The sequence below is a fragment of the Hylobates moloch genome, unplaced genomic scaffold, assembly GCF_009828535.3.
Source record: "Hylobates moloch isolate HMO894 unplaced genomic scaffold, HMol_V3 SCAFFOLD_3, whole genome shotgun sequence".
Classification (NCBI taxonomy): Eukaryota; Metazoa; Chordata; class Mammalia; order Primates; family Hylobatidae; genus Hylobates; species Hylobates moloch.
Genome location: NW_026652278.1, coordinates 44721027 through 44748311, shown reverse-complemented (window position 1 = coordinate 44748311; position 27285 = coordinate 44721027). Strand labels below are relative to the sequence as shown.

Genomic DNA, 27285 nt, shown 5'->3' with positions numbered 1-27285 from the left:
GGGTGTTCAGTTAGTGCTGAGACTATCTGAATAGGTCTGGTTCTAGCTACTCAACAACTCAGAGGGGTAGTGAATGCTAGGAGGTAGGAAGAAGGACATTCGACCGTTTTACTAAAATTGCATTTAGATAGTTCAGAAATTAGACAGTTCGTACAGCATTAGAATTCCCCATTTATCCTTGCGATAGTTTGCTGAGAATGATGGTTGGGAATTGAACAATGAGAACACTTGGACACAGAACGGGGAACATCACACACCAGGGCTTGTTGTGGGGTGGGTGGAGGGGGGAGGGAAAGCATTAGGAGATATACCTAATGTAAATGACTAGTTAATGGGTGCAGCACACCAACATGGCACATGTATACATACATAACAAACCTGCACGTTGTGCACATGTACCCTAGAACTTAAAGTATAATAAAAAGTGTACATATATATATATATATATATAAAGGATTCCCCATTTAATATTTATACATCCAAAAACTGACAAAAACAATGTCTGAGCTCATGTCTGACATTCGGATTCCTCCACCCAAAGGCAATAAATAAAATAATACTAAAATGTAAAGACAAACCTTGTCTTCTTCTGTCATGATCTACAGAAGGCATAAATAATAGACATTTTCCCGAATAATGGAATCTGATTTTCAAGCAATGCTTAGCCAATTGTAGATTTGGGCAGAAAAGGTTTGTACTGAGCATTTGAGCTGGAAAAGGCAGATATTTTTCTTGACCTCACTTTTCCTAAAGTTCACAACTTCTGCTACTTAAATGAGTATCTCATCTCCAAGTGTGTGAAGTAACAGATGATGTATCTGTTTTCCATCCTCAAAGAGTTAACTTGATAAAATAAGTACAGCTAAGGACAAACACAAACACAAAATGAGAAAACTTCATGCAGTATGTTTTGTGTTTTGTAAAGGGTGCCAATGGCATGGAGCCATCTGATTCTGTTGCAGTCTTTGGCAACGCGGCCCATTTAAATTCAAGTTAGGATCTGAGTGTTTGGGTAAACAGAATAAGCTAAGAATGAGTGGCAGACATATTTCCTCAAATCCCATCTGATACAGGTTTAGATCCAGATTTTGTCATTTGACTAACTCCTTCCTTTTTTAGATGATTTGGATTTGCCTTTTTTTCTTATAATAAAAGTCATAATGGCAACCACTTTAAGAGTTCTTTTGCTGCTCTATTTTGTTGCTATGTTTTTGTAACTAATAGGACATTTGTAAAAGTAAGACTATAATACAAACAAGAGTCATAGCATGTAATGGCTTTAGCAATTTGTGCAATATCCCTCTTTTTGTCCTTCCTGCATATTTTCCCCCTAGAAAGCAGCCAAGAATTGGTGTTCAGAGGGTGATGCTCTGATGGTGAGAAGATCTACAGTTTGCCTAACAGTTTATTTAAGCCAAATTTATAGTTTCTGAAGCGCTGGAAGGCTGCTGTCCAAGGGGACTCCTTTTTTTTTTTTTTTAGATGGAGTCTTGCTCTGTCGCCAGGCTGGAGTGCAGAGCAGTGATCTCAGCTCACTGCAACCTCTGCCTCCCCGGTTCAAGCTATTCTCCTGCTTCAGCCTCCTAAGGAGCTGGGACTACAGGCTCACACCACCACGCCCAGTTAATTTTTGTATTTTTAGTAGAGACAGGGTTTCACCATGTTGGCCAGGATGGTCTCAGTCTTTTGACCTTGTGATCCACCCGCCTCAGCCTCCCAAAGTGCTGAGATTACAGGCATGAGCCACCGCGCCCAGCCAGGGACTACTTATTAATTGGCCATTTAAAATGAAATGAAACAAAGTCCTCAATTGCTAACGATTAAGGGGAGAGGAGTGTAAATTCAGCTATTGTCTGGTCTTCAGGCAGCAGGAAATTAAGGGATTGGTAACTGTTATTTGTAATAGTAATTGATGTCACAAAAGGATTTTTGAGAACAGGGAGTTTAGGAAAAAAAATTGATCTCCTTTTATTTTTAGTCTGTTAATATTTAATGTAATATTTGATACAGTTCGATTTAGATTTACTGTTCTTTGATCTATTTTTATTTTTTGCCTTTTTTGTTGTTCTCTTTCTTCTCTCCTGCCTTCTTTTATATTGTTTAATTTTTTTTCTAAATTTCACTGTAATTTATCTATTAGCTTTTTAACTATATCTTTTGGCATTATTTTTACAAAGTTGCTCTAGGGATTACAATATACATCCTTAAATACCATCTACTTCATGGAAATTACTGTAACCTTACAAATGTATAAATCGATTTTACCGCTGTTCATCCCATTATAATGTATATTATAAGCCTCATACAATGGTATGATTTTTACTTTAATTTTCTCTGCATTGTTTCTAGTTAACTATATGTGCTATCAAAGTGAGACCCCATTTATCTTTTAATCTGTTTCTGATTGTTTTTCCAGTGTCTACTTAACTGAGACTCTTACAGGTAATTTTGTAGGATACTAGGTGTTTTAGATGGCAAATAAGAAGATTGTGTTTGTGTATGTGTATGTGTTTATATGTGAGGGCCAATCTATTGAAAAGAAACATTGCAGAATACTAAAGCAAAATTGAAACCATAAAGAGTTTGTAGTTGTTTTATTTTAAAAGCTAACCTTGTAAGTACTTAGTCTTTCAAAAAATAATTTTAACTTCTATGTTTTATTTTTCTATTTTAATTTTTCCTGGGCCTTGCCTCCCAATCCTCCCACCCTCCCTTTCTTCTGTGTGACCCATAGATTCAGAAATTCCTTGTTGGGATAATTTCTGGCACTGCTTTGGAGATGGAGCCCCTGAAAATTGGCTATGGACCAAATGGATTCCCACTCCTGGGGATCTCTAGGTCATCAACACCATGTGAACAGCTCTGAGAGAGACAAGAAGTGGAATGGAGAAGGTGATTAGGGAATCCCAGAGTTGCCAGGGGAACAATTGTGGAAATGCTTCATGGAGTTCCCGATGAAACAAACTCTTCCTTGTTAGCCATTATCTTTGCGTTTCCTTTCTAAAGAAAAACACGTTGTTTCATCTTGATTATCAATTTCTCAAGTACTCATGGATGTGAGGCCAGGTACCCTGTCACCTTGGCGCTGTTTGGGATGCAATGTTGTGTTTGCCGCCACTCCCCATTCCCAAAAGCGTCTTTAACATAGACCATTCATTCTTCAGATTCAAAATGCTTAATCTGAACTAACCTCAAAGGGCTCTCAGTAATTTACAGACATTTGAATAACACCCATATTCATTTCTGCTACTGAACCAAAGCCTTTTCCAAAAAAATCATCTAGCAAGCTAGTTTTTGCCAGGCCAAATATTAACAGGTATATATATTTGCATACATAAATATTTACCTCTACGTCTTGTGTGTTTTTGTTATGAGACAGAGTCTCGCTCTGTCACACAGGCTGGAGTGCAGTGGCACAATCTCAGCTCACTGCAACCTCCACCTCCCAGGCTCAAGCGATTCTCATGCCTCAGCCTCCCGAATAGCTAGGACTACAGGCGTACACCACCACGCCCAGCTAATTTTTGTATTTTTAGTCGAGATGGGGTTTTACCCTGTTGGCCAGGGTGGTCTCGAATTTCTGACCTCTGATGATCTACCCGCCTGGACCTCTCAAAGTGCTGGGATTACAGACATGAGCCACTGTGCCCTGCCCGTTTTGTGTATTTACATAAATACATGCCTCCAGAGCTTTAAATTCTTCTTAAATTTTAAAACTAGAACTAAACCAGACATTGAGAGGACCCAGAAATACACCCTGAATAAAGTGGGTGGAATTTCATTTGGCTTGACTCTCTGGTGAAAAAAAAAAAAAAATCAGGCTCTCAAGGACTCAATTTAGTGAACCAATGCCAAATAGAAAAATGTTCTTGACATTTTCCCCAAAATAGATTTCTAAAGATTTTGCACTTTAAATTGGTACTTTATGTATTAAAAGTGATATTGAAACTAAATCCTACCCAGTTAGTTGAAAAATATGAAAAAAGCAATTGCTAGAGAATGCAATTTATTAAGTGTTGGTGGTCTTTTAAAAAATGAATTCCTCTTGTAGCCAGTGAGATCAGTTATTTATTTATTTATTTATTTAAATAGTGACAAGGTCTCACTATATTGCCCAGGCTGATCTTGAACTCCTGGCCTCAAGCTATCCTCCCATCTCAGCTTCCCAAAGTGCTGAGATTATAGGCATGAGCCACCATGCCTGGCTAGTTAATGGTTATTAAGTAATACAAACATTTCTTTGAATTCCACCAGATCATTGACTTTGGCATAGTTCACTTAAGACTTTGTTTGATAAAATAAATCTCTTTCACTTCAATTAGGAAGCATTTTGGGGAAGCTGATTAATGCTCTAATGCTGTGGGGCCAAAAAGTATGTGGAATGTGGCCCTGCAGTTAGATGAGCTGAGATCATTATAGTACTATATAGCACTCTAAATCCTAAATCCTAGATCACTGTAATACTATACAGATCAGCCACTTGCTGGCTTTGTGACTCTGGGCCATTTACTTCACCTCTCAAAAGACATATTTAAAGTGAGGAAAATAATAAGGTTATTTTGGAAATTCAGTTAGATGATGCAAATTGTTTACTGTAACTTCTAGCATGTAGTTCGTGCTCCATGCATTTAAATGTTATTACAGGTTGTATTAGTATCACATTAAATTATCGACTGAAGTGAAAGTGAAACCAGAATGCTGTCAACGATTAAAAAAAAAAAAAAACTCTCAAGCAAGAGCAAACAATGATACTGCCTCTACATTTTCCAGATCTTTGACACTTGGCTATTTTAAGGTTTGTGAGGAAAAGATTGCTAAATTTATACAAAAGGAAGGAGATAAATCAGAGGCGGAAGAAACCGTATACAGAGCAGCGTGTGCATTTGAATGAGGTATTAACTCCGTGCAGAAAAATTAGTTGAGAAGGACAATAGTACTGTCATACTTTTTAAGAACTGAACGTACTGAAAGTGTTTGTTTTTTTCTTATTACAGACTAGACATAATGAAAATTTTACTGTCATTCCTGCTTTCCCAGTGCTCTAATATGTAAAGAATCAGGTGGAACAGTAGAGAGGGTACAGGAAGGGGCATGGAGAGCAAAGCGAACTATTAGCAAATAAATGTGTGGGCTCTGGGCTTAGGAAAATGGGGCCCTGACTACTTTTAGCACTGGATCATAAGTTCCATGAGAGTAGGGTTTTTTTTTTCAATGTTGGTCAATGCTGCGTCTCCAGGTCATAAAACAGTGCCTGGCACATACTGGCCTCTTAATAAATATTCTAGAATTAAAGAAAGGCCACAAACTAGGAGATACTTGAAGAGCAGGAGGTGACTTGGTGACTTGAGCTTTTGAGGCTCACCTCCATTGAATCTGTCCTCTATGCTTAGATTCGGGGAGTTTTTAGTGCACTATTAGTATACAGTACTACTCCCATTGTGTTATACCATAATACTATGCAGTGAGATTAATAGAAGCCAAATTTCGTTCCTCTTCATTTGGCTGACAAATTAATCGTCACCAAAATCTGATGTCTCTTTCAAGTTTGAGGCAAGGTCAAATGACCCGGCCACTGAATCTTATGTCCTATCCTGATTAGGACCCAACCATACATTACTATTATCAATTAATTATAGTAATAATATAATGTGTAATACAGGGGTGTCCAATCTTTTAGCTTCCCTGGGCCACGTTGGAAGACTAAGAATTGTCTTGGGCCATACATAAAATACACTAACACTAACTACAGCTGATGAGCTAAAAAAAAAAAAAATCGCCAAAAATCTCATAATATTTTAAGAAAGTTTACGAATTCGTGTTGGGCTGCATTCAAAGCCATCCTGGGCTGCATGTGGCCCATGGGCCGTGGGTTGGACAAGGTTGGTATAATAGATAACATATAATTAATATATCGATATTATCACAAATGCCTGAGTAAACAAGGGGAAACTCTAACAAAAGGATTGATAGTCTAAGGAAAATATATTGGTTCATTATGAGGATCACGCAAAATGGAGAAGATTAGTACATTAATTACATTTGAATAGTCCTTCCATTGTACTGAACTAATTCAAGTGTTTTGACCCTAAAATTTTGTAGTTCTATAGCAAAAACCCACTTCCTCTCCACTAAATTGAAAATGACTAACATATCTCTAATGTACCCTGAACATAATGAGCAGCAATTCAGTGATATTGTGTTATTTTAAAATACACACCAACTATTGAGACATTATAATTTTAAATTAACAAAATTGTATTCATAATTAAGAAGCTATGATAGAAATAAAGTGTTGAACAGAATTTCTTGAAAATATTCTTACTAAATAAAACCAAATATAAAGGTCCAGGTGTTGGGTAGAGTTGAAGCTTGAAAATTGAATAAAATAATTCTTTCATTAAATATTATTAGAGCTTCTTAGAGGCTCACACCAATGCTGATGTTTGTAGAGAAGTTGCATTGTGCTTCAGATCCTTATATGTGGTGAAGGTAATTTTTGCCCACATTCCCCAGATTCCTTTAGATTAGCAGCAAAATGTATGCCTACATATCCCAAAGGAGAAGCTTATTTTCTGCTCTTTTGACATCTAATGAATTAATGCTTGTGTGGACTGAATTGTTCAAAAATTTAAAATAAGCTCTTGACTGTCCTTTTCACATCAGTGGGTGAAGTTGAGAAAACGTAACTGTGAATACATTTGTTGTACTCTGCTCAGGCTTTCATCGCCCCTGCTCTGACCTGTCAGAAAGTGGTAAGAGAGAGAAAAGATTGTGTTCTATTGAAAGCCAATCTCAATGGAAAGAAGTGACAACCAGTCAGGCTCATGCTGAGAGATGGGTCTAGTCATGAGCCAGGCTCAGTTCATTTGCACCAGGGCTCCAGCTCACCCTACTTCAGGAAACTGAAGATGTCTAGGTGTCTGGGTCACCCTAAGAGGGGGAGTTTATTAAAATGAATCCTCTCTTCTACAAATTCATGCTAAATTGTTCCACGTCTAATGGTAATTTCTCCAAAAAGCCTTCTATGATACCTGAAGCTATTAGAAGCAACCTTCCTTATTCCTTCTGTCCTTGAATTTGATCTCTATTATTATTATTATATTATTAATAGGAACTAATATTCATCAAGAATTTACTATGTTTCTGGCACTGCATAGCATCTTTTCTATGAATTACCTCCTTTAATCCTCCTAATAAGCATATAAAGTTTATTCTGTTGACATTTGTTTTATAAATCAGAAAACTGAAAGCTCAGAAAACCTTTTTATGTTTAGGAACCCTGTCCACTGCCTGAAACACTGAAAAAAAATGGATAAAAATTAAGTACAATTAAAATTATAGATTCTTTAGCTTCTACTAAGCTGATTTTAATGGGTTATGATGTTGTGTGTGAGTGTAAGGGTCTGGGGAGGAGAGATAAGGGAGGGAAGAAAGTGAGTACTGAGATAAAAAAGCAGAAAAAAAAAACGGGGTCAGCAAGTTTCCTGGCTCTGCAGCAGGGTGCCTTGCCAGCCTTGGCTCCTGGGAAGGGAAGACTTGTGACTTACCACAGACCAGATTCTTGCTGACTTCAAAGAGAGATGTTCACAAGGAGAAGATGCCAGCATTCAGGAGAGATGAGAGTCTGGCCAAATAATTGTCAGGAACCCTTAAAATGCAGGCTACTCATTTGGGATGATTTTAAACAGTAATAAGCGTAGGCAGCAATAACCCTAATGAAGTATGGGGAAAGAGAATGTGAGAGTCTCAAACTAGGGCTGTTCTCTCTTACTCTCCCTCTCTTTTAATTGTTAATGGTGACTTTTTTTTTTTTTAACAAGTCTACACAGCCTGCGAGATGGGGCGAGAACAGCATAAATGCCATGGTTTTGATACTCCTATCAAAAATCAGGACAAAATCCAAACTCAATTTGATCAGAAAAGGTTACATGTGCTTGACTGTATAATTGGCTAGCCATTTGTTTAGTCCTGACTCTCTAATCAAATGCCAGGAGGATCCAGAGAGCAACAGCAAAGGTCATTTCTAGTGCCTGTGTCCTCACCACACACCTCCTCACACATGTGTAAAGCACCTACAAAGGCTTTGGGGTAGATCCTGGCAAAATGGAATAATAGAAGATATAGTTCTTACTTTCAAAGAGCTTCCAAGCTATTTATGGAGCTTGACAGATGCAGAAAAAGGCAAAGCTAATTTGCAAAGTCTGTAGTTTCAGAAGATGGCCTGCTGAGCCGAAAGATAAAGTGGACTTCTTTCCACTTGAAATTTTATTTCGTTTATTAATTTTTAAGTTTTGTTCACCACTTCTACTTTTCTCACCCTTCTGGTCTGGATAGAAATGAAATAGTTCAGTTTTAGGCACGATAAGAATTCAAGTTGGTGAGTGGAACATGAGCAGGAATTAAACATAATGCACTTTAAATGTAAAACTAAGAAGTCACGGCATGAGGTATAGATTTGAAGAGCATCTGGGAGGAAGTGATGGTTGACACTTCAGTCCTTCTTTGAAGCTAGGGGACCTGAGGACTGAGGAGAGCACATTAGGAAGCATCAGGACGCTGAACATAACCACAGTGGAGGTGACAGGGAAGCAACAGCCAGGGATAAATGAGAGCCAGAACTGTGGTGTCTGGTGAGCCAAAAGAGAGACGCATTTCACAGGCAAAGAGAGGCCAAGCCTGATGCTTATAATTACTCTAATTTGTTATCCCCAGTAATCTGTAGAATCTAGGAAGGCAAGGAATGTTCTTATCCTGCCTACTGCTATTCCCTGAGGCCTAACACAGTCCATGGTACAAAGTAGGTACTCATAAGTATTCGTTTAGTTAAGGAAAATTGTTGGGATCTTAGACTTAAGCTCAAAGCCTCCATTCAAAGAAAGTGGCCAATATGTCCCCCCACTGGAGCAAGTTGCATTCTGATTAGGAATGAGACTCAAGCCATATAAAGTCAAGTACAGTTACAAGGCAATGATAAGAAAGAATGAGATAGCTCAATTCCAAATGAATCTGGATTTATCTGATGTGTAAATTTAAAAAGAGAGAGATAATTTTCCCAGACTCCAAATGCCAAATCAGTTTCACTCCCTCCTCAAAAGTGCTGAGAAAGTTCTAAATTTGGAAAGGTCACAAAGGGATAAAGTGAGTCAGAGGAGGCTTTGGCTTGCCTTATATGAAAAGTGGGATTTGGACTATGGAGGAATAGGGTCCTTCCAGAAGGGATGTTTGAATGACAGAGTAGGAACAGGGCATGGGGAGGCCAACTGCGAGGAAGTCAGCACAAGCAAAGGGCAGGCCCAGCAACATCCAAGAGAGAGCGGGGCCAGTCCACAGGGTGTTCAGTGTGGAGCCTCCAGACCTGTGTCCTAACTCGAGCTCTGCCACATACTAGCTGTGTGCAAATTACTTAAACTCACCTAACCTATGTTTCTTAATCTGTAAAATGAGGATAATATTAGATGTTAAGATTGGGTGAGGATCAAATGAGACATTGTGTGCATAAAGCACTTTTCCTATGCAGTTAAACCCTTGATAAATATTAGCCATTTATTAACCATCGGGTTAAGAGAGAAATGACTTTTTTTTTTTTTTGAAAGAACTGGCCATTGCTTTATCTTCCATCGTTGTGATTTATACTTTTTAACTATATTCACACCAGGAAAAGTTGATAGTAAATTTCATTTTGGATAAGGTCTAGACTAGTATCCGTGGAAAGGAAGGCAAATTGAAGAGGTGTGATTCTAGGACAGAGGAAGAACCAAGGTCAAAACAGAGACATTTCCCAATTCGATCCAACAGCTGCTTTGTTAACAGTGCCACAGGCAGTGGGGTGGGCAGGGTGGGAAGGGAACACTGTAGGGAGTGAGAGAGGGGCTGGATGGGGGAAACGGTAGATAAAATGTTGAGCAAAGTAATTTAGTCCCAGTCCCAGATACTACGTGTTTCAGTCTGTGCTCGTGGGTATGTAAAGGTTTCAGATGGGCTTTCTATGAAAAACAGCAGTGAGGCAAACCGTCCCATTCACTAAAAAGACAGGAATTATCATGATACTGTGCAAACAGCCCAGGCTTTAGAGTCAGGCAAATCTTGATACCTTTACTTGACACATGAACTTGATCGAGTTACCTCTATGTGAATCAGGAAAGCTATTCTTTCCCTGTAGGTGTGGGTATGAGAATTAAATAAGTTAGTATATATAAAAGGGTCTAACACGTAGTGAGTGCTCGGTTAACTGGTATATGTTGGTTCAAGAAGGCAGTACATTGTTATATGCAAGAAGCAATTGCTTTGGTTCAAATCCCAGCTCTATAGCTTACTGGTTGGGTGACTACTGCAAGATCCTCAAGTGCTTGGGCCCATGGTTGTTTCACCTATATTGTGCACACAATAAGAAGACCTACCTCCCAAGATTTTTATGAGCATTGAATGAAATCATATGTATAAAACCCACTAAATGGTACCCGGCTCATATTAAGTGATCTAAATGGAGAGGTATTATCATTAAGAAGCAATTAAAAATTGCATGTGTATGAAGTTAACAGCTTTTAACATAAAAGACAATGGATTATTTGGTGAGAGATCTCACCGAGCTTAAATGTGTTTTTTTTTTTTTTTGAAATGAGGAAAGGAAGACATAAACGGCAGAATATGTGGTACAGAACTGTAAGATACATGTCCCACGACAGAAATAAAAAAGGCAGAGATTCACTGAGGGGGGAATTCATGGACATTTATGGTCATATTATCCTGATTGGCTGAGGGAGTCAGCAGGCTTCTAGCCAGTTTTCTTGCTGTTCACAGAAATAAAAGCTCAGTGTCTTTGAAAATGAACTAAGTTTTTTTTTCTTTTTCTTGATAGGAAAATGTATTTATGTAGTCAAGTAAGACTTGTTTCTGCTAAGTAAAAATTCAGCCTAAGTAGTATAATATGAAGCTAAATGGAGACTGGATACAAATATGTTCATAATGAGATTATTGAATTTGTTGATTTCCCTACATTTCCCATCTACTACCACTAAAGAAGTGCTGCAATAATAATATAACTGGCCAAAGTGGTAGAAGTGGGGTTAATTGGTCCTTATCTGTTTGAGGTAAACAACCGAACTGATGAGTGGTTTCCCTGAGCAAAGACTCTTGCTACTTCATGTGTCATTTCCAGAAGGTGGCATCAACATCACATGGGAGCTGGTGAGAAATTCATAACCTCACACGTCTTAGACCTACCGAATCAGAATCTTAATCTTAATAATATTGACAGGCAGTTTATATCCATATTGAGGTTTGAAATGCACTGAGTTAGAGTGTGGAGTTATGGCCACACTATCTTAATTAGATTATCTTTATTTCAATCCACTTTGCATGGCTATGTGACCTGTGATTCTTAGATAGAGGAGTGAACATAAACAGCAAAAATTCTTACTTAGCAGACTTACTCAGTGCAAGAAAGAGTTCCCTTAGCTCACCATATTATGATCTTAGTCAATATAACCCGGAATTTAAGAAAATAATATGACAAGAGGATGGTTTTAATCAACCGGAAACCATGTGTTCAACAGAACAACAAAACAAGAAGGCTTTGTACTTACTTAGGGAGTTTACATCTTGATGATAAGGCCACTGAGGTAACTGAAGAGGAAATGGATTCAGCACAGGCTTTGGAAGTTCACTTCTGTTACCTAGTAACTGTGTGACTTTGGACAAGTCTTTCCAAGTTTCTTTTCTATAAAATAGGGTGGTAACAGGACCTACTTTATAGGGAGTTGTAAGGTTCCGATAAGTTAACAGGTTATGCAAAAAAAAAAAAAAAAAAAAAAAAAACACACACACACACAAATGTTCTGGACATTATATAAGCATTAGATGTTACTGATATCTTATTTTTGTTTGTTTTTAAATGTCTGTCCCTTTAAACCATTCCTCTCAACATATTTGTGTGATTTAAATAAAAATAAGTTTGAAGACATTTCAGAAAGAACTTTGATAAACCCATTGAATGACTTGGAAATTCCAAGGGGATTTCAAAGCCAGGTGGAGGAATGCCTGCTTAGTGTCTTTCCTCAGTGCAAAGGCTGATAAAGGCCTCAATTTCTCCCTCAGTTTACTGTGATCAGAGACTCAGGCTGCCTAGTTATCCTTGTTGCCTGGACAAAAAACTCTTTAGATGCATGCAGGTTTGTGTAGAGTTTGTGGGGAGGTTTCAGATGGTAAAATGCTTCTTCCTACCTCAGGTGATGGGAGGGTTACTATAATTCATTTTTCATGGAGCTATTCTAGTTCTGTTTATAAGTAGTGTTCTTTGTATAGTGGATGTTGAGCAAACACTTGTCAAACTATAGGAAGTTATAACATCAGAAGAATTTCTAACCACTGCAAAGCGTTCTGATATGTAATAAATTGCCTTGAGAAATAGTAGGAGCCCGTGCTGGAAGGAGTCAAGCTAAGGCTGGCGTAGTCTCCTAGGGCTGTTGTAGAGAAGAGTTTAAAGTGGGAGGTGTTGATCTTTTGGTCCCAGTGGTCTCTCCCACACTATCTTTCTGCCTGTATAAAAGATCTATTAAGAGTGAGTAGGAATGGATTACACCTCACATCCATGAAAGGCCTTAAATGATAGTAGCACACTAGTGCTACTATCATATGTCAAGTGGCAAATGACACTAGCACCAAATGTGATTCTGCATTTAAGTTCTAAGTATTAAATGCATTTATTTGCTATATGAAAACATAAGATATCCCAGTGTTTGCAAACTGGTTCAATATTGTGTTGATTTTTGTTTTGCCTTAATACACTAAGGGAACTTCAAAAGGCTGACGTGGTCCATGTTCTCTGAGCCAGGCCTCTCTTGACTTCTTATGTTTAGTTATTCACGAAACCACTGGGCCTGTCTAAATGGCCAAGTGATATAGGAAGAGACAGAGTGAAAGGGAGAACAAGAGCAAGAGCTAGAGTGAGAGAAAGAGAGAGAGACATCTTCTCACCTTCAGACCTGATCAGAGGCAATAATGGGAGACCATGGGAGGGGAGAGCCTGATCCAGTGATTCCTTTTTAGTTATTTTCTGGAAAGTTTAAAAAATATGGTATTCTTCATGGAGAAGCCAAGATGTTAGGCTGCAGGCAATGCTTATGCTCTCTAGCCTAGTAAGGAGGAAAGCAGTATAGGTAAATAAAATGGCATTTAGTTGGTAATATAGGCAGGGCCTATATCAGTTGTCACCTATAAAAGGCATTGGTGATGGTCTTTAGGGGGCCAGTGGCAAATTGCTACAACAAAATAAGAAAATAAATAAAATAACAAAATCCAAGTTTATCTCCCAGAATCTATCTGGGCATATCATTACTGTTGGAAAGAAATGTTTACCAGGTGAGAAAACTGATGCTGAGAGAGGTTAAATATTATGCACAGCTTCTCACATCTAGTGAAGTAACTGAACTAGGATTTATATCTAGGGACTCTATCCTTCATAGGACAAGTTGCTAATTTGGGGGTGTTCTCAGGGAGAGGAAAATGTCTATATGCTCATATGTACAGATTATCCAAATCAAAACTCTTTCTCCCAATTCTTCTTTCTCAGTTGAACTAGATATTAATACCACTATTGTATTAGTCGACTAAGATTGCCTTCTGCAGAAAACCATCTATGTCTCCTTTCTACCCAAGTGCTCTGGGCTCCTCCCCTGCCCTTTCTCCTCCAACATCCCATTCCACATTTTCTCTCTATCTCTGCAGGACTCCCTGTAGTCCTCCCTGCCCATCCATTATCTCCCTCAAGCTGTCCCCTCAGCCTTTTCTAACAGGGAAAGGCTGGTGCCCTGGTAAAGAGTCCCCCACTCCTATCCCACTCCCCAGCACTAGATGGGCTTGGGAGACAATGACTGCCCCTCCCTCATGCTGTTCTGATGTCTCTTGTTCCTTCCAGTCACCTCCCTTCCAGGCCCATGGGGAGGGCCTGAGGCCCACACTAGCTAGTCTTTTCTCTGGAGGTTGTTTGGGGGCAGGGAGGAAGTCTAAAGTAGAGAGAAGGCGCTGCAATGCCTTAAGCCAACCTTTCCAGAAGTATAATGCCCTTGCCACTAGTAGTTTGGGAAACAATTTTTATTGGCATGCAGGCAAATATTTTGTTTCAATAGTGGCATATTTATTTTTATGGATACCTTCTATTTTTGGCAAGGAATGCTGATTTTCCATTTATGGTTATAATGTAATGTTTTATTTTAAAAACAAAATGACTTAGGGAACAAAATAAGTTGATTTAAAAATATGTTATTAGTTAAATATATATTTAGTATATACAAGTAAACTACAGAAATGGCAAAATAGACTGAAGTTGAAGAAACATTGCCTTAAGCTAAGCCCACTCAGGATGAAATTTTACCTGCCCCCAAATCAACACCTCTTGAAAAGTGGTCCTTATCTTTCCTTGTGTTAGTTCTTAACACCCAGGGGGTAGGCATGCTTCTCATGTTTGGTTTCATAGAATATCTGTGTTTTCAGGGGACCACCATATGCAAAAATGTCAGGGGAGGGGTACTCAATTGGATTAAGAAGCCAGGGCCCACAGAACAGATGTTTTCACCCTACTAACCCAATTGCTCTCTGCTTCTTAGTTGCCACAGTCTAAACGTTCTTTAATGCATTGTCTTTTTCAGCCATTGCTCAAGAGGTAGGTTAGTATACAAGTTTTCATAGTGGGAAAAAATTAGGAGACTTACTAATTTGCTCCATATCTTGGTGGTCAAGCTTTCCAGCCCTGGTCAGTTAGGCTTTAGGACACTTTTCCTAGCCTTCAGGAATGTGAGCATGGAAGTAGTATAGAAAGGAAGTAGTGCAGGAAGGAAGTGGTGCAGGAAGGAAGTGGTACAGGAAGGAAGTGGTACAGGAAGGAAGTAGTGCAGGAAGGAAGAAGTATAGGAAGGAAGTAGTGGAGGAAGGAAGTAGTACAGGAAAAGTGGTTGTAAGCCATTTAACTTACTTTTTTTTCCATCTGAACTGTGACCCCAAATTATCAATTTGTCTTGTGAAGTCACTTCATTTAGGAAAAGCAATGTAATAGTAAAAATTAGTATTTATTGTGTGTACTAGGTGCTTTGCATACATCATTTCTTTAATCCTATAGGAAACAATATGTTCTCTGGGAGGTAAAAATGTCTATATGACTAGATCCACAGATTACCTATCCAAATCTAAGATCTCCATCCTCTCTCTTCCTGTCCCAAGAACCCATACATATTTCTATTAATTGGTAGAAACAATTATTAATAGATTTTGTCACTTGGCCGCTGTGGGCTCTGATGCCCTCTAGTGACAGAAAAAAATCTTTGATAGAAGAAGTAATGTCCCTAGATACTCAGCAGTCTACAGAATTGTTTAAGCAATTATCTTTACTTGAGCTTGAAACTAGAATAGCTAATTTGTAACAACTAACTTTTGTAACAAAAGAATTATTATACTGATCAAAGTTCTGATAATTTATCAGTTAAGATTTTTTCAGTTGTAAGAATCTGGCTTAAGCAAAAACTAAGAATTTGTAGAGTTGGGTAACTGTGGGTGGTCCAGGGTTCAATTTCAGAACCAAATGCATCCAGAACTTGGATGGCTCTACCAACCTTCATCTTTCAGCATGGTTTCCTCTCAGTGTGGTTTCCTCTCAGCATGAGTTGACTGTTTTCAGCTCTGGCAGGGCCACAAGCTCCCTTCACAACCAACCACATCAGTTTCACATCTCACATATTTCTACTTCAAATCCAATGAAAAAGAAAGGGTTTGTGTCCTAGTGTTTCCAGTAAAGGTCCCAAAATCTACTCCAACTGAATGTGATGTGCTGATTGGCTTAAGCCAAGTCACGTTTCCCACCCACTACCTCCCTCTACCTACATGTATACCCAAGCCCTGGGATTGGTATCAATGCCACTGTGATGGTTAATTTTATGTATCAAATTAGCTAGTCCATGGCATTCAGCTATTTAGTCAAACACTATCTTAGATGTTTCTGTAAAGCAATGTTTTGGATGGGATTAACGTATCTTTACACTTTGAGTAAAACATTCACTTTCTATAACGTCAATAGGCCTTATCCAATTAGTTGAAGGCCTTAAAAAAAAAAAAAGACTGACTTCCGCTGAGAGAGTGAGAATTATGCCAGCAGACTGACTTTGGACTTGAACTGTAACTTTGTCATGGGTCTCCAGCCTGTTGGCCAATGCTAAAGTTTTGGACTTGCCGGCCTCCACAATCACGTGAGCCAACTCCTATCTATCTATCTTTCTATCTGTTCATTCTCTTGGTTCTATTTCTCTAGAGAACCCTGACTAAAAGAACCACTCACATCAAATAGTTAAGAAAAGGGGAGAGGGACAGTTTTTCTAAAGACAACTTGGAAGTACTATTACCAGGAGGAAGAAGAAGGAGAAAGGCAGGATAAACAGTCATGGATATACACTATAGTTGGAAGTTATTAAAATCAACTTATTGCTATTTAGTAAAAACAATTTGGTTGACAACATTTTTTAAACATTAGGTCCAAAGGGGAAAAGAACAAAAGTCTTAATGGTAAACAATGTAGAAGCTTTTTTTTTTTTTTTTTAATCTTAACTCTTCCAGTTTTTTACATAGTCAGATATTTGTTTAAATGTTATTCAGAATGTTCAGAAACCAGGATGTCTTTTGAGTACAAGAAACAAACTTTAACTTATATGGTATGGTTTGAATAAGGATGTTGTCCAAAATATCTCCAACATCTGGTAGAGTGCCTGAAATTCTATTATTAAAATTTTATTTCGTTGCCCTTGAAGGCCTGAGGACTCTCAGGAATATGCTGGTAAAATAAAAATAACCTTTAGAGGTGCCCAAACTGTTTTCCCCAGAACACCAGCATTCATTAGGTGTTCACTCAATAGATTCCTCAAAGGGTTCCATAAACAAAGAAGTTTGGGCAACAGTATATATAATTACCCCACCCTTTGATATTAGCATACTAAGGGCCCTGAGAAGTTTTGGATTAAGAAAATTTTCAAGTTAAAGTAACCCAGAATTTTCTAAGATTATTTGACCATGCAACATATTTCTCCCCACAAAGCACCCATTCCTGTCTCCTTGAACTTGAGGATAATTAGATGTACATGGGTAGAGGGTAGGGGAAGGGGGTATGGCATAGAAAGAGCAGGACCTTGGGAGCAAGAATATCTAAGTTTAATTCCTGACTCTGCTATTTATTAACTAACCATCTTTGCCAATGTTGCTTAAGCTTTTTTGGCTACATTTTTTGTATTTGTAAAGTAAGTTTAATAATCACTCACCTCACTGGGCTATAATGATAAGTATTAAGTAAGGAAGATGCACATATGCGAGTTGCTGGCTTATAATTCACACTCAAGAGATACTGATTTTGTCAATTGTCCTTTCCCCTTTTTTTCTCTCTTCCCTCCTTCCATTCCTTCTTCCCGTACCTCTCCTTTCCTTGCCTCCCACCTCTTTTCCTTCCTTCTTTTTACATTTTTTTATTTAAATGAACTTTTTATTTTGGAATAATTTTAGGATTTCAAAAAAGTTGCAAAGATAATACAGAGAATGCCCATATACCATCCTCCCTATCCCACTTCTTTTTATGTCTATTAGATGCTCAGAGTGTGTGCACAAGGCTGGCATGCCCAGGGTCTTCCTCATGGCACTAGCAGTCTACCGAAAGGTGGAACAGAGAGAAGCCTATCAACACCTACAAGACTGGTGGTAAGTGCAGTGACAGATGCAAAATACAGGGTGATGGAAAGCACTCAGGAGGGTAACCTAACCTGGATTTGAGGGCCCAAACAGGCTCCAGAAGAAAATGTCAACTAAGAGGAAGCCTGAAGGATGAACAGTGAGCCAAGCAAAGGGTTATTAATGTGTTATTAATGGGTTGAATCTAATTGGGAAGGGAGAGAGGTTGCAGAGTGAGGTGCAGAGCTTGGTGGACGATGCCAAAGGAATACTGAAACCTTCAATGTGTCCAGTCTGGAACTGCATCCAAATTCAGGTTCAGTAATGATGTCATTATCCAAACATACCTTCTGTAAAATGCATGCAAAACTACCTAAGAGCTATCTACCGTTCCAAAACAATAGTGACTTTGAACAGTGTTCACCAGAGCACGAAAGAATTACAAGATTTTTTTTTTTTTTTTAAGAAAATTGGCCAGGAAATAATGAGTAACGAAGGACAGGAAGTAATTGTGAATGTTTAATATAGCTGGGGCTGTGCGATTTGCCTTAAGTTGTTAGCTTTGTTTTCCTCTTGAGAAATAAAAACTAAGGGGCCCTCCCTTTTCAGAGCCCTATGGCGCAATATCTGTACTTTTTCATATGGTTAACTGTCCATTCCAAGAACGTCTGTGAGCCTGTCATGCTGCAGCCACAACATGGACAGCCCAGTCAAATGCCCCGCAAGTCTTCCTCTGATTGAGTCCAGCAATTAGCCAAGGCTCCTGCACCCAGGTAGGACCTCTGCGCTCTGAGCTCCATTTTCCTTCAAGACCTCCCCAACTTCCCAGGTTGAACGACAGCACAAGCCTTTAGAAAGGACAGCAGGCCGGCTCTCGAGGTCCTCACCTGAAGGGAGCATGCCAGCCACTGCAGGAATGCCCCGGGACAGGAATGCCCATTTGTGCAACGAACCCTGACTCCTTCCTCACCCTGACTTCTCTCCCTCACTACCCGAGCGCAGGCCAAGTTGCTGAATCAATGGAGCCCTCCCCAACCCGGGCGTTCCCCAGCGAGGCTTCCTTCCCATCCTCCTGACCACGGGGGCTTTTCGTGAGCTCGTCTCTGATCTCGCGCAAGAGTGACACACAGGTGTTCAAAGACGCTTCTGGGGAGTGAGGGAAGCGGTTTACGAGTGACTTGGCTGGAGCCTCGGGGGCGGGCACTGGCACGGAACACACCCTGAGGCCAGCCCTGGCTGCCCAGGCGGAGCTGCCTCTTCTCCCGGGTTGGTGGACCCGCTCAGTACGGAGTTGGGGAGGCTCTTTCACTTCAGAGGATTGCTCAACAACCATGCTGGGCATCTGGACCCTCCTACCTCTGGTGAGCCCTCTCCTGCCCGGGTGGAAGCTTACCCCGTCTTGGTCCCGGGGATAGGCAAAATGGGGCGGGCGCGGGACGCGTACGGGATTGCGGCGGCAGCGGCGCACGCGGGCACCTGGGAGTGGCGGGCTGCTGTGGGAGGCGTTGGAGACTGGCTCCCGGGGGCTGTTAGGACCTTTCCTCAGGCCCGGGTGCTCAGAATGCTGGAGGACTTGCTTTTCTTGGGTCTTGATGCGAAGTGCTGACCCCGCGGGGCAGGCGGGGCAGCTCCAGCGCTCCTCGGGGACCACTGTGCTCCACGTTGAGGTGGGCGTGGGGGGCGGACAGGAATTGAAGCGGAAGTTTGGGAAGCTTTAGGGTCGCTGGAGGGGGACCCCGGTTGGAGAGAGGAGCGGAACTCCTGGACAAGCCCTGACAAGCCAAGCCAAAGGTCCGCTCCGGCGCGGGTGGGTGAGTGCGTGCCGCCCCGCGGGGGCGGGGAGAGAGCCTGCAGCCTTCAGAACAGATATTGTTCATTTTCTGGCAGTTCTCAGACGTAGGAAATAAGTCAGCCCCGAAGCAGTGGTTAAGCCGGAGGGCTCGGAAGAACGGCACCGTTTCTTTCTCGAAAAAGTTATATGGGGGCTGAATGAGCTTCTGGAGGCTTGTTTACCGTTTTTTATTGTCACACAGAAAAAGAAACTGCCTTGTCTCCCTTCCGGGAATTCTCTCCTTAAGACTGTAAGTCGCTGCCTGAGTGGTTTCATTTTGTTTTGTTTTTCTGCCCTTCTCTTTCTTCTTTTGCCCTTTCTTAGCTTGCACTCCCATGGTGATTTCTGCTTGGCCTCCTGCTGGGGTTGGTGGTACTCGTTCCCACTGCACAGAACCCGGCGCCTATTATTGGCCAAGAAACTTGAGCAGCCTGTTTTGAAAAGTCCCTCGCTCAGAAATGCCAGCTTGCAGATGGCTAATCGAAGAGACGTGGATCCAGGAGGCTCATTTGAGTACTGGAGCCTCAGAGAGTCCATGGATTTTTATTTTATTGGGCCCCAACAAAGTGCCAGGCATAGCGAGAGAAGTGTTTACAAATGTGATCTCCGTGGATTCTCACGAGAGCCATGTAGTGGGGAAGATGACCACATCCCCATTTTACAGATGGCGAAATGAGGTTCAGAGAGCTTCAGTAATTCAGCCAAGATCACACAGCTAGTAAATGGCAGATATGGGATTGAACTCAGATCTAATTCCAAAACTCAGGCTGTTCGCTGATTGCATCTGATATCCAGATTACACCAAGAGGCTGAGATGTCTGGGTCCATTTTATGATTAGAAAAAAAAAATCCTGTTCCTTTCAGAAATAATGTGCACTATTTGGGCTTCTTTAGAAACTTCCTTGGAGAAAATTTATGATTCAAGATTGAGAAAACATTTATACAACCTCAGACCACACTCTTCTCTCTCGTTATTAACCATTGCACTACTGCAATGTTGGCTGCTTTGAAAATCTCATAGTTTTTGGACAGCAGTATTAGTAAAGTGTAAGAAAATTGTCAAAGCTTGTTGAACTTTTGTACCAATAGCACCTTTACCAGAGGCTGCATGTTTAAAGCCTGAAGAAAACTTTGCTTTTCTGAAAGAATACACACACACACACACACACACACACGCATATATAAATATTCATACATTTATGTATATATACATATTATAATACCTATAAGTTAGGTATAACATATTTGTATATGATATATGGCCTAGGAAATTAAGGCTTATTAAATAAAATTTATAAATGCGGGTGAGTCAAATACAAAAATCAGACATAACTCTATCACCTAAGTAATCATTGCTTATGTTTTGCAGTTTATCTTCCATTTCTCCCCTCTAATATGACTCTTAGTTACACAGAAATTGGTTTTGCGCTAACATCAGGCCTTTATCCTTAAAGAAGTTTCGACACTCTTGTGTCACCTCATGTGTCTCCAGAAAATGTTTGCTTTTATGCCTTCACGGTTATGCTTTCTTACTAGTAGCAATAAATAAAATGGATGCAAAGTGCTAATTACTTGGAATACAGAAGCCAATTTTAATTCTATTAATGGGCTGGACATAGATGGGTGGGGAGCTGTTTTCTGCTTTTCCCCTCTTCCCCTAGTCCTCTGACTGGTGATAACTATAGTCAACAAGTATCCCCATCCTTAACCCCTTTTGCTTCTCTTTCTCTTTCCTTCTCTCAACATTCCCGGTGTTAGTTTTCTCTTTCCTATTTCTGAGTGTTTTTACTCTGACACTTACAATAAAAAAGTTTGAAATCCCAAAACGTTGACAAATTTCTAAAGGAGACAGAAAAAGAGTCAAACTTACTTTACAAATTTGTTTGAGAAATAGCTGTGGGTTGCTTTTTTTTTTTTTTTTTTTTTTTTATTGTGCATGACCCTGTTATTGGCCAAGAAACTTGAGCAGCCTGTTTTGGAAAGTCCCTCGCTCAGAAATGCCAGCTTGCTAATCGAAGGGATGTGGATCCATGAGGCTCATTTGAATTCCGAAGCCTCTAAGAGTCCGTGGATTTTTATTTTATTGGGCCCCAATAGGTTTTGTCTTGCATTATTTAGGACATTAGCCAGGCAATCACTGGACGGCCAGGCAATCACTGGACAGCCAGTTTGCTCTCCTTTACATTTTGTAGAATGGTTATCTTATGGTCAAAGGAAAGGAGAGGGCCTTTGGAAAATAAAGCTGTGTATTTACGAGTAGTCATACAGAATAGTTTTGTGGGGAAAATAAAGAACAGTTATTTAATTTGTAATTTAATCATTTTTCTTAAACCAACCCAAAGAACATAAAACGGACTATTTAATCATTTTTGTAGCTTAATTTGTAATTTAATAATTTTTCTTAAGTCAACCTAACGAACATAAACTGGGCTATTTATTTTCATTTTTAATGGGCCATATTTACATCACAAAGGACTTGAGAAGTCTTATAAATACAATAAAATGATAAAATGTGAATTAAGACATTAGCAACCAGGATGGAAAAACAGAAATTTGTAAATGGTGGCCAGGTTTGCAAGCAAAAATTAAATTGATAAATGGCAGCACCCCCACTACCAGCTACAGTTAGACTACTGAAAAATCCTCTAATGTTCATGCCTGAAATACAGTTAACACCCTTAGCAGCAAATTAGAGGCAAAGAAGATCTGGAATTTGGACGTTGTCTCTGAGTAAGCTCTTTGAGACACTGGACAAGTAATTTCCTTCTGAATACTCTTATACTGACACATAGAAGAAGTGTCAGTGTTTCAAAGGAACCTCTTTGAAGGCTACTAGAATGCTTTAGGGGTGCCAAATTACCAGAGTAAACTGCCAGTTTGAGAGAATAACTGTTTCTTCAGAGATGGTCTGAAACCTAAGTAAGGAAATCCCCCCACTTGAAAGCCCCTAGGAAGTTAATTGCTTTTGGCGAATTATCTTGGGCCCCAAAAGTCCCTTGATGAGCACATGTTTTGTAATAGGTACTAAAGACTATTTACTTATGATGAAAAATAAAATAACACAATTTAAAACTTGAAATTGATAAAAAGCAACTTGAAACCAAATTTAGGACAGTGAACCCATGCCTTTCTTCTTTTTAAATATGTAAATATAGAAAAAATGACCATATGATGTGAAACAAAAAGCAAATACTTAAAAACTACATTTATACTTTATCTCACCACACTAATGTAAAGAATTTGATTTTACTTATAAATTCTTAGCCTTCTCTACACATATACATAATTGCATGTTTAATTTGAGCTATATATAGTCTGCTTTTTGTTCCTTTGCATGTTACACAAACCTTTTTCTATTTCTACATAATTTTTATCTCGTATTTTTTATTGGATACATTATAGAGAGAGCATTTATTAAATGAGCTGGGATTACTATAATTTTTATTATTTATTTTTAAATTTATTACTTATTTTTATAATTTACTATTAGAAAGAAAGCATTTCTTAAATGTACTGGGATACATATATATGACTTTTTCTTGTTACTAAAAAATTACTCATAGAACTTACATAATAAAATTGTAGGACTTATGATGAAAAATAATAAAATAATTTAAAACTATAAAAAGCAACATAATTTTATATGTTGTACCTTGTACTTCCTTATAAGGTACAACACTACAAGAACCTTAGTGTGTAGTTTTCTTTTTGCTGTGTATGTATATATATATTCATAAAAGTGGAAAAATAACATTTAATAAATCCTCTTTATTTTCTGGAAAATCCTTGCTTTAAAAAAAGTCTTTAGCTTTTTATATAGTTCGACTTCTAACACCAATTAAATATCTTCAATTCAGTCTCAAGCAGGAACAAATCTTCAATCCACTTGCCTACCTTTATCGTCTTTGAAGTGACAGTGTGAGTAGTAAAGCCCAAATCAGAGAGAAGTTGACTTTTGTAAGGTGGTAACTTCACCTTCCCCGGAAGGAAATGAGGTGGTTCTTCCCTTTGATCACAACTGCTTTCTTGATTTGAAATAAACTGTTGTACAGCCCAGTCACCCCATCTTTAGGCATTTAGAAATGTTAATCATAGTTATATAGGACAACTAGCCTGAGTCCCACTAAGTAGAAATGATAGTGAATTTAGTATAAGATTATACCTTTAGGCTGGGCGGGTGACTCACGCCTGTCACCCAGCACTTTGGGAGGCCAAGGTGGGTGGATCATGGATCACTTGAGATTAGGAGTTTGAGACCAGCCTGGCCAACATGGCAAAAACCTGACTCTGCTGAAAATACACAAATTAGCTGGGTGTGGTGGTGTGCCTGTCATCTCAGCTACTCAGGAGGTTGCAGCAGGAGAATCGCTGGAACCTGGGAGGTGGAAGTTGCAGTGAGCCAAGATCATGCCACTGCACTCCAGGCTGGGCGACAGAGTGAGACTCCGTCTACAAAGAAAACAAAGAAACAAAAAATTATACCTTTAGAGCAAGGCCAGCCTTGTAAATTAGCCAATCTGACTACAAATTCAATCAGCAGATATACTCAGCCCAGCAAAGTGAGCAAGCTTACTGTAGGTTGTGTTAAGGCATGGACTGGGATAAACTGGCAAAATTAGAGTAAATTTGACAATTTGACGTTGGATTCATTAATGACAGCCTGTCCTTCAGTGAAGTCAGGCAGCATTGCGTTTCTATTCACCTCTGTGTTTTATGAGGCTATAAAAATATAAGATATGAGAAATGTGAATACTTTTTATTTGTGAGGGCAGAGATCTTGAAAAAGAGAGTAAGAGGAAGTCAGAGTATGCGGGTGAAGGCTCTTGTTTTTTTGCTGAGGATTTAGCTTTGGTTTTTAGCCATTCTCACAAAGAGATCATTGGTCCTAACTAACTGGTGGTGGTTGGTTTTTTTCACATGTATGTCTGTAAGGTTTTAGGCTTGATTTTAAAAATTGGGCCTATACTCACAGAAAGACAAATACTGCATGATCTCACTTATATGTGGAATCTAAAAGGTTCGAATCCATAAAAGTAGAGAGTAGAATAGTGGTTACCAGAGGCTGGTAGGGGGCAAAGTTGGGGGAGTTAGGGAGATACTGGTCAAAGGATACAAAATTTCAGTTAGGAGAAATAAGTTCAAGAGATCTAGTGTACAACTTGATGTCTATAGCTAATAACAATGTATTGTATACTTGAAAATTACTAAGAGTAGATTTTAAGTGTTCTCGCCACACACACAAAATGATAAGTATGTGAAGGAATGCCCAATGTTAATTAGCTCGATTTAGCTAATTATCTCCCAAAATATGTACATAATTCAAGACATCATGTTATATACCATAAATATATACAATTTTTTTTATTTGTCAAATAAAAATATACAAAAAGACCCTGGGCCTATACTGCCCACAGGTAGTGGCCGCAGGCAGAGCTGGTCCCAATCCCCTCCCTCTCTCTGTAGTCCCTTATCCCAGGTTGCTTTATTCTTATATGACCCACGTGGCCCCTCTGGGCTTGTAAGGGTTCTGGGGCTGTATTTTAGGACTCTATAGCCCTTACATTACCCATTTCCTCTACCAAAGGTCATTTCTCTTATCTTCAAGCTTATTTTTGGAAGGGTCATTATTTCTTCATGAGAAGTCAAATTCTGATTTGCAAGTGCTGAACACAGATGCCGTTAGTCTATAAAACTCTTATATTTTCACATGTAAATGTAGTAACCTGCTAACCTCAGACTCTGCTTCCTCTAATCTAGTTGCCCTGCAACTGTGATGAGCATCAAAATCACCAAGGGTACTTCCCCATTCTCAGAGATCCTGATTCCTTAGGTCTATGTGGGGGCCTTAGCATTTTTTAATAAATAATGCATCACTACAGGATTCTGATGTCTGTCAGGGTCTTGAGAACTATTTTTCTAACTCTAGAACTAAACTCAAAATGTAATTTCAGATGGAATTTCCTAGGCTCATTCATTTTGTTTTATTTATGGCTTGGCCAGTCATGGATCTAATCAGTTAACTTGCAACTGTTGCTTCAACTACCTCTGTCCTGGACTTTCCAGAGATTGGCTTTAAGAAAGAAAGGACATCACTGGGATAAGATTACCATGTGTATTTTTATGTACACATTTTGAAAAACATACAAACGAATGGGATCTTTGCTTATCTCTTTCATGTAGAAACATTTATTTTACTTCTATTTCAGGTTTTCAATAATGTAGTAGGACAAGATGGCATCACTATATCCCTGTTTTTTGCACAGATATATTAGAGATGCATTATCTTATTGGAAATTTTAAGCTACTTAATAATAAACTATTAGTCTTTTAGAATTTCTTTTTCCTCAAGTGTTGATAAGTAACTGAAAGCCTACAAGCAGACAAGCAGAATTAGTCAGTGGAACTTCATTTCTTGCTCCATTTTTGTCCTCAGCAGTAGAGGGTGGTGAGATTTCAACCCAGCCTAGCAGGACCAATAAGTCTGGAAAGAAGTAGCTCTAGTTCATATTGGCACCTGCTAATTCTAGTTCTGAAGACCATGGGAAATCTCTTGCCTATTTAGCTCAGTGATCATCCAAGATGGGAAATTCTTGGGCTCAACTGTGAGGGATCCCAAGTTTATATGTACCACTAATGTCTCACAAATCAAGAATCCAAGAGAATCAAGAGACTATAGTTCATTCCTTATATTAAATTCTTAGGACTGCCAACTGGGTGGCTACAGTTTTAGGGGCTAGAAGTCTCATATCAAGGTGCCATCTGGACTGGTTCCTTCTGAGGACCACGAGGGCAGGATCTGTTCAGGCTTGTAGATGGCCTTCTTTTCCATGTGTCTTCACATTATCTTCCTCTGTTTGTATGTGTGTCCAAATTTCCTCTTCTTTTCTTTTTAATTTAGAAATTTATACTGTCTAATCTACAAGCTTTATATAGCTTTAGTTAAAAAAAAAAAAAGCAAAAAAAAAAAAAAAAAACAAAAACAGTGAAGCCAAGACACTCTTCCAAAGTGTGGACCCTTCCAACCTTCCAAATACAAGAGCTCTGGAAGTTGTATATACCAAATTTCCTCTTCTTAAAATGTCACCAGTCACATTGGATTAAGGCTCACCCTATTAACACCATTTTAACTTAATCATCTCTGTAAAGACCCTATCTCCTGATACAGTCACATTCGGATGCTCAGGAAGTTAGGGTATCAGTATCACTATATGAATTTGGGAGTTGGGGGAGGACACAATTTAGCCCATGACAGTCCTGAATCTCCTTTGCTGGATGCATGACTGTGGGCCAGTCACTTCACCAGTTGGGATACTGCTATCTCGAAAAGGGGTTTGGGCTAGGTCATCTATAAAGTCCTTTCTGCTCTAAATTGTAAATACAATGAGATACCAACTTTTAGTTTAATTGTTTAAAACTTTAGAAGCTAACTGGATGCATTGCTGGTGTCAACACTCCCCTTTACAAAAAAAAAAAAAAAATTCGGCCGAGCACGGTGGCTCACGCCTGTAATCCCAGCACTTTGGGAGGCCGAGGCAGGCAGATCATGAGGTCAAGAGATTGAGACCATCTGGCCAACATGGTGAAACCCCGTCTCTACTAAAAATACAAAAATTAGCTGGGCGTGGTGGTGTGCATCTGTAGTCCCAGCTACTTGGGAAGCTGAGGCAGGAGAATCACTTGAACCCAGGAGGTGGAGGTTGCAGTGAGCTGAGATAGCGCCACTGCACTCCAGCCTGGCAACAGAGCGAGACTCCGTCTCAAAAAAA

At 39.3% G+C, this 27285-nt stretch overlaps 2 protein-coding genes across 7 annotated transcripts in view; one reads left to right on the top strand and one right to left on the bottom strand.

The window, feature by feature from the left end:
* Positions 1 to 27285, bottom strand: part of ACTA2 (actin alpha 2, smooth muscle) — a 109323-nt gene that overhangs the window by 36418 nt on the left and 45620 nt on the right. The window contains exon 1 of one of the 2 annotated variants that reach the window (XM_058436233.1): positions 11583 to 11602. The exons of the other annotated variant lie outside the window; for it this stretch is intronic. The gene's annotated coding sequence lies outside the window, so the exon portion shown is untranslated. Of the gene's footprint in view, positions 1 to 11582; positions 11603 to 27285 lie in introns of those variants that run through there. 2 annotated transcript variants of the gene reach the window in all.
* FAS (Fas cell surface death receptor) overlaps positions 17608 to 27285 on the top strand; it is a 28375-nt gene continuing 18697 nt past the window's right edge. For 2 of the 5 annotated variants that reach the window (XM_032137311.2, XM_032137295.2), the window contains exon 1: positions 18850 to 19049. In XM_032137311.2, the coding sequence (XP_031993202.1) occupies positions 19020 to 19049 (30 nt within the window). In that variant the 5' untranslated portion in view covers positions 18850 to 19019. Of the gene's footprint in view, positions 17719 to 18849; positions 19050 to 19075; positions 19356 to 27285 lie in introns of those variants that run through there. The other 3 variants (XM_032137315.2, XM_032137305.2, XM_058436234.1) reach the window with 3 other exon arrangements.